The sequence below is a fragment of the Haematobia irritans genome, chromosome 4 (assembly GCF_050003625.1).
Source record: "Haematobia irritans isolate KBUSLIRL chromosome 4, ASM5000362v1, whole genome shotgun sequence".
In the NCBI taxonomy this organism is placed as follows: Eukaryota; Metazoa; Arthropoda; class Insecta; order Diptera; family Muscidae; genus Haematobia; species Haematobia irritans.
Window position 1 is genome coordinate 54,096,775 of NC_134400.1, and position 12,525 is coordinate 54,109,299.

At 41.1% G+C, this 12,525-nt stretch overlaps 2 protein-coding genes across 2 annotated transcripts in view; one reads left to right on the plus strand and one right to left on the minus strand.

The window, feature by feature from the left end:
* Zip71B (Zinc/iron regulated transporter-related protein 71B) overlaps nt 1–9,501 on the plus strand; it is a 129,862-nt gene extending 120,361 nt beyond the window's left edge. Inside the window, exons 3-4 of the mRNA XM_075307825.1 lie at nt 1,040–1,375; nt 8,296–9,501. Coding sequence (XP_075163940.1) covers nt 1,040–1,375; nt 8,296–9,308 — 1,349 coding nt within the window. The 3' untranslated portion in view covers nt 9,309–9,501. The remainder of the gene's footprint in view (nt 1–1,039; nt 1,376–8,295) is intronic.
* A 31-nt stretch (nt 9,502–9,532) lies between these two features.
* On the minus strand, nt 9,533–12,414 carry mRpL39 (mitochondrial ribosomal protein L39). The gene is made up of 5 exons (XM_075307826.1): nt 12,248–12,414; nt 11,862–12,180; nt 10,238–10,338; nt 9,732–10,174; nt 9,533–9,668 (listed from the first exon to the last, which is right to left on the minus strand). The coding sequence occupies exons 1-5, from the start codon at nt 12,318–12,320 to the stop codon at nt 9,609–9,611; spliced, it is 996 nt and encodes a 331-aa protein (XP_075163941.1). The 5' UTR covers nt 12,321–12,414; the 3' UTR covers nt 9,533–9,608.
* Between the last annotated feature and the right edge of the window lie 111 nt (nt 12,415–12,525).

Below are 12,525 nucleotides of genomic sequence, written 5' to 3' on the forward strand. Positions count from 1 at the left end.
AATAAACTTTTTAATTTTAAAATTTTGGTTCTGACTTATTACTACCGAAGAAAGCGACACGTACGATTTTGTGGTTCATAGAGCTTTAGTGTATAAAAATATCATGGTTCGCTTAATTTAAAAAAAAATAAATAAGGTGTAAATTATGATCTCCGTGCACACAAAGAAAAATTCATAAAAATTGAGCCAACGTAAATTTTTCATTGATATAATATAACATTTTCATTAATACAATGAAACTGTTCGTTAATAGTACGAAACGTTGACTAACAGAATTCGTCATAATGACGAAAAATTTCGTCGTATTAACGAATTTGAACGAAACTTTTTCTATCAGTGTGTGGTTCATGTATGGAAAACGGAGACTCGATTACAAATGTTATTGCATAATCAATAACTATATTTTTATTAATGCTTGAACTTTTTTAAAGCTTCGATATGTACCATTATACTGTTTTTGGCTTATTGCAACAGATATTCTATTATCACATAGTTAGGAGAGAATTTATTATGTCGATTCAGCAGAAACTTTCAGCAAAACTACTGAATTTTCAGCAGTATGTCTGCATTTTTGCTGTTTTAGCAAAAAAAAACTTATAAAATAACACTTTTTGTCTGCTGAAAAACTGCAGTCAATGTTTGCTATTTTTGCTATGAGCGTACATATGTATATTTTTTAGTTATTGTTAATTGTTAATTTAAATCAGGCCTTCAATTGTTTAACATTTATTTATTTATTTCCAATATAATTTATAAATACATTGAAAATTTTAAAATGTTTAACAATTTGTTATTGAAACGCAAATATATTACTTAGTTTACATTAAATATCGAATGTAAAATAATACAAAATTGTATGAATGCTAATGTTCATAATTTATGCAAATCACACAATTTCCAAGGAACGTAAAATTCTCCATACCATTCAATTACTAGTCTAGAGCCATATATTCGCATGGCCGTATCATAATAGCCAGACCTATTCATGCAAGATCTTTTGGTTCTTTTTGTTTATTTCATACGATGAACACCTCCGTAGTTCCAAGCACCGATGCCACTTTTAACGGACCTCCTTTGCCAGCCAATGTATGCTTGTCACCCAAATCGCTGTTACGATTGGTCATCGACCATGATGAATTGCATAGACGTAAGCAACTGTATAAAACCTATTCATCATCTTCCGAAAAAGAGGAATTTAATCACCAGGATCACGACCCGGAGGAGGAATTTAATAATTTCGTCAATTATGTGCGACTAACACCGGTGACATTTATGAAACTATGTCCAGCATTGTTAGCTCAAATTGATCAGCAAGTTTGCGTACAACCAGCTCCCCTAAGACATTTGGAAGACAGTAAAGAGATGATTTGGAATGGTAAGTCTACTATTTTCTACAATCAAATTATATCGGCTATCCCGCATCAAATTATAATAAAATTTACAACAAATATGTACAATTTTAATTTCAATCGGATCGGACGAAATTTGCTTTTTCAAAAGGGTTGAAGAAGTAAAATCTGGGGATCGGTTTATGTGAGGACTATTTATAATTATTGACCGATATGGACTAATTTTTGGATGGTGGTTAAAGACAATATACATAGACATCACGTACCAAATTTCAACCTGATCGGATGGAATTTGCACCTCCAGGAAGCTCCTTGGGGTAATTTGTGGTCGGAATTATATCGCCGTCGACTCTGACATTCATGTGCCTGTCTACTTCCGCCGACCATGTAGTGAATAGTGTGGCTGAGGATTTGGTGGGAGATATCCTCAAATTTCTTGCAGTGAAATAACTAGTAAGATCAGCGAGGTAGACATTCAAACGATCGCAAATGTCATTGTGCAATCGTCTGCATATGATACAATCTCGACGCCGTCAGGAGGGGGTGGAATCGAGGACAGGTAGAGATTAAACAGTGTCGGAGATATCACCCCACCCTAGGGAACTCCCTGTTTAACTCTACGGGGTTTTGACTTCCTGTCCCTGAATTCCACGCACGATTGGCGTCCGCACAAATAATTCAGAACCCAACGTTTATTTCCTGCCGGTAGGGACGTATTCTCGATGTCCTCGAATAGTGTGGCATGGTTGACCATGCTCTAGAGTTAGTCGAGAAGAAAGACATACCGGCTAGACCTAGAGCACATGCCTGGATACCTGCAAACCCTTCTGACCCTGAATCTATTTTAAATAGACTGAAACGATGCAATCCAGATCTTCCAACAGCTGATTGGAAGGTTGGCCGTTTGGATGAAGTGGATGGACCAAGACGGCATGCAGTGTTTATATTGAACACTCAGTCTTTGCCACATCTGGCAAAGTCCCAGGGCCGTGTATGTTATGGCTTTCATTATATCCAAATGAAGGTGTATAAAAACGATCAGCTAAAGGATTCAGAAATGGACAAGCCTCTGTCTGAATCAGAAGTAAGCGGATCCTCTTGCGAAGTCGAGGGAGATACCAAAGTTGAAGACATGGATAGATACCGTATGCGTGAGGAGGCTTCTATTGCCTCAGAACTCACCAAAGTCGAACCTATGGTTATTGCGAGAGTCACCGATATCTCTGAAGAGGACATTCTTGATGACTCGATCGAAGCGGCTGATGTGACGGTTGTTGAAAATCTCGATGGTCCTACGGATCCTCCAGATAAATCTTCATCATTGTAAGGCTGCATGTGCTGCCTTAAAAGTTCTCCTGATGAAAGGGGACATAGATATAGTTCTTATTCAAGAACCATATGTTTACAAAAACAAAATATGTGAATTAAGTACTCCGGGGTTCAAACTATTGCAGTATACTGGTAATGATGTAAATCGAGCCTGTATAATTGCTAAAAACGAGCTCAATTTGTTTCTGCTTCCCTCAATGTGCAATACAGACACTGTCGTTGCAAGTTTAGAAATAGCCAAATGCAAATATTGGGTATCTTCGGTCTACATGGGACATGACAGGGAGATGCCTCCATATGCCGTTAAGACCTTAGTGGAGGAGTCACTGAAAACAAAGGCGAAACTCATTATGGGATGCGATGCGAATGCACATCATAGTATATGGGGAAGTAGTGATACTAATGCAAGGGGAGAGTCGCTAATAGAGTTTATTTTGCGTACTAATCTGGTAGTTTGCAACAAGGGAGATGTCCCAACCTTTGTCACTAAAAACAGGCAAGAGGTTTTGGACATCACCTTGGCCTCGCAAGAACTAAATGAAATGATATCTGAGTGGCAGGTTTTAAGTGAACACAGCTTCTCAGATCATCGCTACATCAGTTTCAAATTTGATGTTCATATCACCAAGATCATATTTCCGCCAAATGTTAGGAAAGCTGACTGGAATAGGTATAGGGAATCGTTCAATATGATGATACCGGAAATAACAGAGACAAATATGAGAAATGTGCAAGATATCGAACACGCAGTGCGGCGGATTACTAAGGCCTTCAACATCTCACTGAAAGCTGCATGCCCTAGAGGAAAGCCAAGGGGGAAACATCGACCACCATGGTGGTCTACGGAATTAAGTAATATGAGGAAATCCTGCAGGAAGCTCTTTAACAAGGCAAAGTCCACCAGAGCCCCTGAGGACTGGGACGCTTACAAGAAGAATCTGAGAGGATACAAGCGAGAACTGAGAAAGGCTCAGCATAACTCTTGGAATGCTTACTGCAGCAGTATTGAGAATACGTCCGAGGCTTCCAGACTACGGAAGGTTCTAGCATCCACCAACTCCGCTCCAGGTTTCATTAAAACATCGGAGGGCAATTGGACAACGTCCAGTAAGGAGACGCTGGAGGTACTATTGGACACACATTTTCCTGGAAATCAGACGGTTGAACCATGTACTGGCGGTGCCACAGTTGCTCAGCGGTCGTTTCCTGTCGAGGAAATTGTATCGGAAACTAGAATAAGATGGGCGCTAAATAGCTTTGGACCATTCAAATCCCCTGGACCTGATGGAATTACTCCGGCGGAGTTACAAGCTGTAACTGACAAAATTATCCCCTGGTTGTCGGTGATATATAAAGGATGTATCAACTTATCATATATCCCAGGAAAGTGGAGGGAAACAAAAGTCGTTTTCATACCTAAAGCGGGAAAAGCCTCTCACTCGAGGGCGAAGGATTTCCGACCAATCAGCTTATCCTCATTCCTACTTAAGACTCTGGAGAGGATGATAGATATTTATCTTAGAACTAGCATCGATTCAAGTTTGTTCTCGAAACGACAGCATGCATACTCGAAGGGCAGGTCTACTGAGACCGCACTACATGAACTAGTCAGCTTTATTGAAAGCTCACTATCTGTCAAAGAATACACAATCGTGGCGTTTCTAGACATCGAAGGGGCGTTCAATAATGTCCATCCGAGCTCGATATTAAATGGACTGACAACTCTGAATGTTGATCCATGTATACTCAGGCTGTTAGACGAACTGCTAATGAAGAGACGTATTTCAGCCACACTAGGACAAGCAAACATACAAAGGTATGTGAACAGAGGCACTCCCCAAGGAGGAGTCCTATCACCTCTTCTTTGGAATGTTGCTATAAATAGCCTTCTGGTTACTCTAGAAAAAGAAAGGATAAAAGTGGTGGCATACGCAGATGATGTGGCTCTGGCAGTCAGGGGAAAATTCCCATCCACAATCAGAGATATTATTCAGAGGGCCCTCCGGATGACTGAGAAATGGGCGAAAGACAATGGTCTTGGGGTAAATCCTGCAAAGACAGAATTAGTCATGTACTGCAACGATCGCAAAACTCCCACGGTTAGGCCTATTTCCTTAGGGGGTATTGAAATTCCCTTTGGTGAATGTGCAAAATACCTTGGCGTTATTTTGGACAGGAAGCTGAACTTTAAGCTTAATATTGAAGAAAGGGCGAGAAAGGCAACTGTAGCTTTGTACTCGTGCAAAAAGGCAATAGGAAAAAAGTGGGGACTGAAACCAAAAATTGTGCATTGGCTATACACGGCAGTGGTTAGACCTATAATGCTATATGGTGTTGTAGTCTGGTGGCCGGCACTTCAGAAACCGACTTGTTTAGATAAAGTTCAGCGTATGGCGTGTTTGTGTATTTCAGGCGCATTCAGCAAGACAGGAACAAATTCCCTTAATGTCGTGCTGCATCTATTGCCTTTAGACATTTTGGCCAAACAGTCAGCTGCAACAACGGTTGTGCGGTTGCGCGAACTATCGCTGTGGTCGGAAAAAGGTTACGGTCACAGTTCTGTCCTCAAAACAATGCCAGATGTGCCTAACGTAGTGGATTACACTTTGGCGAGTCCAATTTTCGACAAAAAGTTTGAGACTCTAATCCCCAACAGTGAGGCGTGGTGCACACAGACCCCGGGGAATAAAGAATATATAGATTTCTACACTGATGGCTCCAAATTGGATGGACAAGTGGGGTTCGGAGTATATTCTAATGATCTGGAACTTCGAATAGCGAAAAGATTACCTAATCACTGTAGTGTTTTTCAGGCTGAAATATTAGCAATAAGAGAGGTGGCGAATTGGCTGAGAAGTAATGTTCCAAAAAATGTGGGCATTAATATATACTCAGACAGTCAACCTGCAATAAAATCCTTGGACTCTGTGTTCCTCAACTCGAAAACGGCCATCGACTGCCGCAAATCTCTCAATGAGATGGCTGAGCAGTACAATATTCACCTAATATGGGTGCCTGGCCATAGGAACATACCGGGGAACTGCGAAGCGGATGAGTTGGCAAGGCTAGGGACTACCTTACATATTCCAGGGGAACTAGAATTTGTTGGTATGCCCCTAGCTACCTGCAAGCTCATGCTGCGTGAGAAGGCTGTTATGATGGCAAATGTTCGATGGGAGAATTGCAAGGGTTGTAACGACACCAAGCAAATATGGCCCCATTTCAACTTAAACCGCACACTAGATATGCTAATGTTCTCGAGACGTCAGATATCACTCCTGATATCTGCTATAACGGGTCGCTGCCTGATAGGCGATTTTGCAAAAACTATTGGCGCGAAGTATAATGACTATTGTATGAGCTGTCATGATGCGGAGGAAAAAGAATCAATTAAACACCTCTTGTGTGAGTGTCCTGCATTTTGTGTAAAGCGCAAGCAACTTTTAGGAGCATATAGCTTCAGATTACTGGCGGATCTGGAAAACGTTAACTTAAGCAGTCTGCTACTGTTTTTGGAACAATCTGGTTGGTTCAACAAAGAAAAATAATCAAGAAGGTTCAGCGGTTAAAACTAGAAGTGCCCATATGTAATAGGTACTTTTTGTTAATGTGGTATCACAATGGACTGAATAGTCTAAGTGAGCCTGAATCTTAATCGGGCTGCCACTTTAACCTAACCTAACCTAACCTAACCATGGTTGACCATATCGAATGCCTTCGATAGGTCAAGCGCCACGAGGACCGTCCTGTGACACGGCTTGGGCTGATTGAGTCCCATATTGATGTGTGCTGAAATGGCATGCAAGGCTGTCGTTGTGCTATGTACCTTACGGAATCCATGTTGATGATGGGCTGCTGGAAAATTCACCACAAGGCTGGGGAGGAGTAGTGCCTCAAGTGTCTTCGCTACTGGCGAGAGAAGGGATATCGGTCTGTACGATTCACCTTTGCTCGAGTCTTTGCCAGTCTTCAGTTGTGGAATCACCCTACCCATTCTCCAGACATCGGGTATAATGAGTGATTCTAAGGACCGATTGAGGAGTCTGGTAAGGTACTCAACTCTCGGTATTCCCAGATGCTTCAGCATTAGCATTGAAATTCCGTCGGGGCCAACGCCTTGGATGGTTTCGTCATTGGTAACTTCGGCTGTGGTAAATTGTGGTGTGTCATCGGCTCGGAGACCACGTATGCGACAGTCGGTTGAAAAATCTGGCGCATCTCTTCGGATCAGTCACCGTCACGTCGCCAAAGGTGATTCCATCCCTTGTGGTGGGGTTCGAGAGGGCTCTCACTGTTGACCACAATTTACCCGTTCCTGTGCCTAAGTTACATTGCTTCAGGTGCTCTAACCAAGTGTTCCGCTTGTGCTCGTCGACTAGCTTACTAATCTCTAGATTCAGTTCCCGGATCAGCAGGGTTAGCACGACGGCGTTCATCACGCTCGTCTGCGAGTCCCGCCGCTTCGGCTGGGAAGTTGGGCCTCACTTGGGCCATTCGACCTGCGGGTATGAAGCGAGCGGCTGCTGCGTTGATGATGTCCCGGAACAACCTCTGGGCAACATGAACATGAGATGGGGCGGGAGCTCACTGAAGCAGCGATCTGTGTATTCTCTGAAGCCTTCCCAGTTGAGGTTATGAAATCGGAGGGTCGGTTAATGGTGAGAATTATAGGGAGATGGTCCGATCCCAATGACATGACGGGTTGCCAGGAAACGTCATTTATCAGACCAGGCGACGCTAAAGATAAATCTGGCGAACTGCTGCAGTCACCCATAATTCTCGTGGGGGCCTCTTCGTTCACCGTGCAAAATGTGGAGTCATCTATCTGCTCTGCCAAAGCTATGCCTCTCTGGTCATTACCTAGGAGAGAATGCCAAAGTTCATGGTGGGCATTAAAGTCTCCTAGAACCAATCGGTTATGCCCGCACAACAGCCACCCAATGTTTGGGCTATAACCTGGAGCACAGCTACCAACCGGCGGTATGTACACATTGTATAGCTCTATCTCGGCAGCCCCAAACTTGACTGCTATCCCCATACATTCCATATACGGGTCACTAGTGTCTGGCACAAGCGGGATAGGTCTATACTGCACGGAACGGTGTAATATGAAAGCCAGGCCACCACCTCCACTTCTTGTGCGATCATTTCGAAGCACATTGTATCCATCACAATGGCGTAGGCTGCAGGTCGAATTCAGCTAAGTCTCCTGGATCGCCGCGACCCTTATCCTTTTCCGATTGATAAAGTCTGCGATCTCTCTAATCTTACCTCGGAGCCCATTGCGATTAAATTGTAAAAACGATGCACTATCCGGAACTGGAACAACAAAATTGGGTGTAAGATGCTGCGGCGGAGAATATTGTTGTACGGGAGATGTCGGAGAACGGAAACGGAGAAGGCTCCCCGCGATGCATCTTCTCCAACACAAAAAGGCGGACGAAACAACGCGTACACTGATGTGGCAGACGCTGGCCAATGAGTAGTGTCAATCGGGTCAATCCGGTACAAAAAATCCGCCGCCGTGGGATTGATAGCCAAATAGTATTTAATATTATCGTAATCAATAAAAAAAAATCATATAAGCAACCTTTTTGTTTTTTTTTTCTACTTTCAGCGTGGATTTACGCTAGCGCTTCAATATTCATACTCTCAGCTTGCGGACTATTGGGAATTCTATTGGTTCCTTTAATGAAGACTGTTGCCTATCAGGAAATACTCAACTTTTTGATAGCTGTCGCTGTAGGTACTCTCTCTGGAGACGCACTGATGCATTTGTTACCACATGCTTTGGTTAATGAACATCAGCCAACCACTCATGACGACCACGAAGATCATGATGATGATCAACTAAAACATTCGCACGATACGACGGCAGTATGGATTTGTGCCGCAGCGTTTTTCACAGCCGTATTGATGTATATTATAGAAAATCTCATTCCACTGTTGCGAGGTAGTAGTACAGAAGGACATGGTCATGGACATAGCCACCATCATCATCACAGCCATGGAACCAATAATAACACTAAACAAGCCGTTGCCACGAATAGTGAGACAAACGGAGAGATGCCAACTGCCGATGTGAAAGATGTACGCGAACTGAACATTATGTTAAATGAATCGAAGACAGATGAAAAGAAACCATCAAGACCATTAACGCCGGTTGCATTTATGGTAGTAATTGGTGATGGTTTACACAACCTAACCGATGGGTTGGCTATTGGTGCTGCCTTTGCTTCGGCCCCCGTGACTGGTTTAGCAACCGCTTTTGCTGTTCTATGTCATGAACTACCTCACGAACTGGGCGATTTCGCACTCCTACTGCAAACAGGAGTCTCAATACGTCGAGCAATCTATCTGAACATTGTAAGTTCAGTTCTGAGCTTTGTTGGTATGTCCATAGGTCTTCTTGTAGCTGGTCTCCATAGCAATATGACGCAATGGATTTATGCAGGCACTGCTGGATCCTTCCTTTATATTGCATTAGCAGACTTGGTACCGGCTATGGCAGCCGAAAGCAAAGATAAATTAAAGACTTCCCTGATTCAAGTAATTGGCGTATTAGTTGGTGGTTTCATAATGCTACTAATAGCAGTTAACGAAGACCACCTAGAAACACTGTTTAAGTAGTCATCGTTAAAAATAACTACTATTGTTGCTTTCAAAAGATAAGCCTATTGCCAAGTGCCAAGTATTACATATACGTATTTGTAAATCTCGTCTAAGTTAAGTTAGGTGTACAGACTTAATATTAAGTTTAACGAATTTTTAATTATAAATTAATTGAATTGAATAAAAAATGGATTTCCATTTATAATATAAATTTATAATATATCTTTTTTAAAAGGCATAGATGTGAGTAAGTTTCTCTTTATTATAACAAAACAATAATTGCTTAAAATAATCGCTAGTTCTAGATTCATAGGAAAACTAAGCGAATTGCATATGCGATTGTTCTTCAAATGGTTCATGTGGTTGTCGGGCAGGATTCTGGAAAGAAAAGAAAATACGTAAAAAAACAATTTTACACGAATATACCACTTCTTAACTTACCAATTTCTTTGCACGTTCTTCCAATGTGCCATATGCTACATGATTTAAAACAAATCCAGTGGGTAATGCAACTCCTTGTATTCTATAAATAGCATCTTTGCTACCTTCATCACAAAGTTTATGCGCAGCAGTTACAGTACATTTGCCCAAGAAACTAGATGCAGCTATCATTGGACCACGGGAAATGTCAATGTGTTTTCCCAACCGGTACATCACAACGCGCCCCTGGTTTTGATTCGAAATACTGGGTAGTTGTTCACTTTTATAGTGTGAGTCTTTGAACATTTCCATAGCTAGCTCATGATTGACTTCGAGTCGTTCAAATTTTAAATCCTTTGCTGCAAGTTTTATCATTTCTGCGGATAAAGCACGTAACTCTTCTTTTGTTGGTGTCCATGTCCTGGATCCAAGCACAACATCGTGAACGAAACTACCTGATTTTACTATAATATATGGAATAGAAGTTAATATTATGGTTATAATGAAAATCTTTCCACAACACTTACTGTTTGGACCTGGGAAACTGTGCAATTGCAAATTGGCCTCTTCTTTAAATGCATTTTGCAGTGCCGCGCCCAACATAAAACTGCAAGATCGCCAAAATGCCCTATAAAAACAGAAAGCAAGAAAATATAAATATTATCGTGTTTACGATATCATCAATCCAGTACATATTTTTGCTATGATTATAGAAACAAGAGATTTCTTCGGTGGGTATCGCTAATACTGCGAGTCCATATGGGAGCTATATAATCGAGGTCCCTTGTCATTGAGCTTAACATAGAAACGGGTAGCACTCAGTGATAAGAGAGAAGTTCGCCAGTGTGGTATCACAATCGACGGAATAGTCTAAGTGAGCACGAAATATCGGGCTGTCACTATACCTAACCAGAGAATGAAGCCGACCCATTTTTGTCGGCGGCGGCGGACACTAAATTTTTGCCTCCGGCGGCGGCGGCTTGACGGCTGAGCCGATATAAATTTGTTCACTCGGCGGCGGACAATTATCCATTATAAAATCAATTTGAAGTTAATCGAATGGTAATGAGATTAGTTATACAACCTATCTTACAAATTTACTTTTCGTTCAAATTTTCTGAGCTAAATTTTTGCTAAATTATTATAGCAGATTAAATATGATTGGTTGTGTTCAAAATTTTGGAAAAAATACGACAATTTTTCTGATTTAAATCGATATTTTTGATTATTTGGCGGCTAAATTTGAGTCGACATATTCGGCGGCGGCGTCGACTGGCAAAAAATGGTCGGCGGCGACTGAAATCGGCGGCGCGACTCGGCGGCGCGACTCGGCGGCTTCATTCTCTGTACCTAACCTGATCTATATTTCAACCATGTGGTGGCACTTCATCTCTTTTATTCAAGACGTGTATATGATTGTTCTCGAATCGGGAACAGATCAAGCAGAAATTGCATAGCCCAACCATCAAAAAAAAAAAAAATGCAAAAGCAAACTGAATAATCCATGCCAGCATTTCAAAGTTCGTTTTTTTCACATAAACTCTTAAGTGACGATATAGCAATAATAATGTATTCAAAAAAATTTTAAAGTATGTTACAATCACTAGTAATATTTAGAAGAGTCAATGGTAATGCCCAGATCAAGGTCGGTACTAAGTTTGGTGACATTTTAAAATTTTCTAAAATAATTCATTTTGATGCAGATAATTTTATTTATTTTTTTCATTTTGTCAATATATAAAGGAGTATGTCTGTTTCATTTATATTTTTGTTTATTCAAAAAAAAGTAGCTTTGAAATTCTAGTGATTTTCAACTCGAATTCCGACCATTGTCGCCACTCGGACTCGGCTATAAAAAGGAGGTCCCTTGTCATTGAGCTAAACTTGGACTTCGGCAGCATTTAGTGATAAGAGAGAAGTTCACCACTAGATAGTCTAAGTGAGACTGATACAAGGGGCTGCCACCATACCTAACCTAAACTAACAGACTTGACGGTGTAAATTCATCACTTGCTGCGACAAAGCCTTATCAAAAAGATCGTCTGATCACATAAACTGAAAATCCTTTTAATGTTTCGCTCAGGAAATTTTAGTCTACTTACTGACTTTATAGACTTTAGATTTAAAATTAGATTAAAATTTTATACGTACTTATTTACAATATGGGGGTCTGCTATTGTGAAATTTAAGAGTTGTAACGTGCAACTATCAGGAAGCGGCCGGTGCATGTCCCACGCAACATTACCGTCAATTAATGCTAGCACAGATCGTTTGCAATGACCCTCACTCAAGTGTTGAGCACAATTAAAGGGTGTGGATATGTCCCGGTTCATTACAAGCGTAAGATCCTGCGGAAGGCCTAGATATCGAACTTCTATCTTTTCGATACGGCCTACTCGTTCGCGTTGACTGTGTAGTTCTTCATCAAAAAGTTCATTGCGCCGCTCTATGGAGGCATTGGAAAACTTTCCTGAAAAACAGATTCGGTAACATTCTTAACCTCATACCGGTGCAGTGAAAGGTTGTATGCAACATACGTATATTATTGAATTGATTCCATTTTGTTACTGTGTTCCACAGTGAGGGCCTAAGTGATTGCATTGCAGACATCTTAAATTTAATATTCAATTGGAAATTTTTAATTCTTCTTGTGAACCAGGAATCAATGCTAAATTATAAAACCAATATGATCAGCTGAAACATAACAGAAAAAAATGATTATGCTTACGTAAACGTATCGTAACTTAAATACGATTTGTGTGCACCTGGCAATATTTGACATATGCATAGGCAGTTCAGACGCAAGAAATAGTAT

Coding starts and splice junctions, on each gene's coding strand:
- mRpL39 (XM_075307826.1), bottom strand. CDS start 12,320: ATGTCTGCAATGCAATCACTTAGGCCCTCACTGTGGAACACAGTAACA. Junction 10,339..11,861: donor GACCCCCATATTGTAAATAA/GTACGTATAAAA, acceptor CTGTTTTTATAG/GGCATTTTGGCGATCTTGCA. Junction 9,669..9,731: donor AAGAACGTGCAAAGAAATTG/GTAAGTTAAGAA, acceptor TTTTCTTTCCAG/AATCCTGCCCGACAACCACA.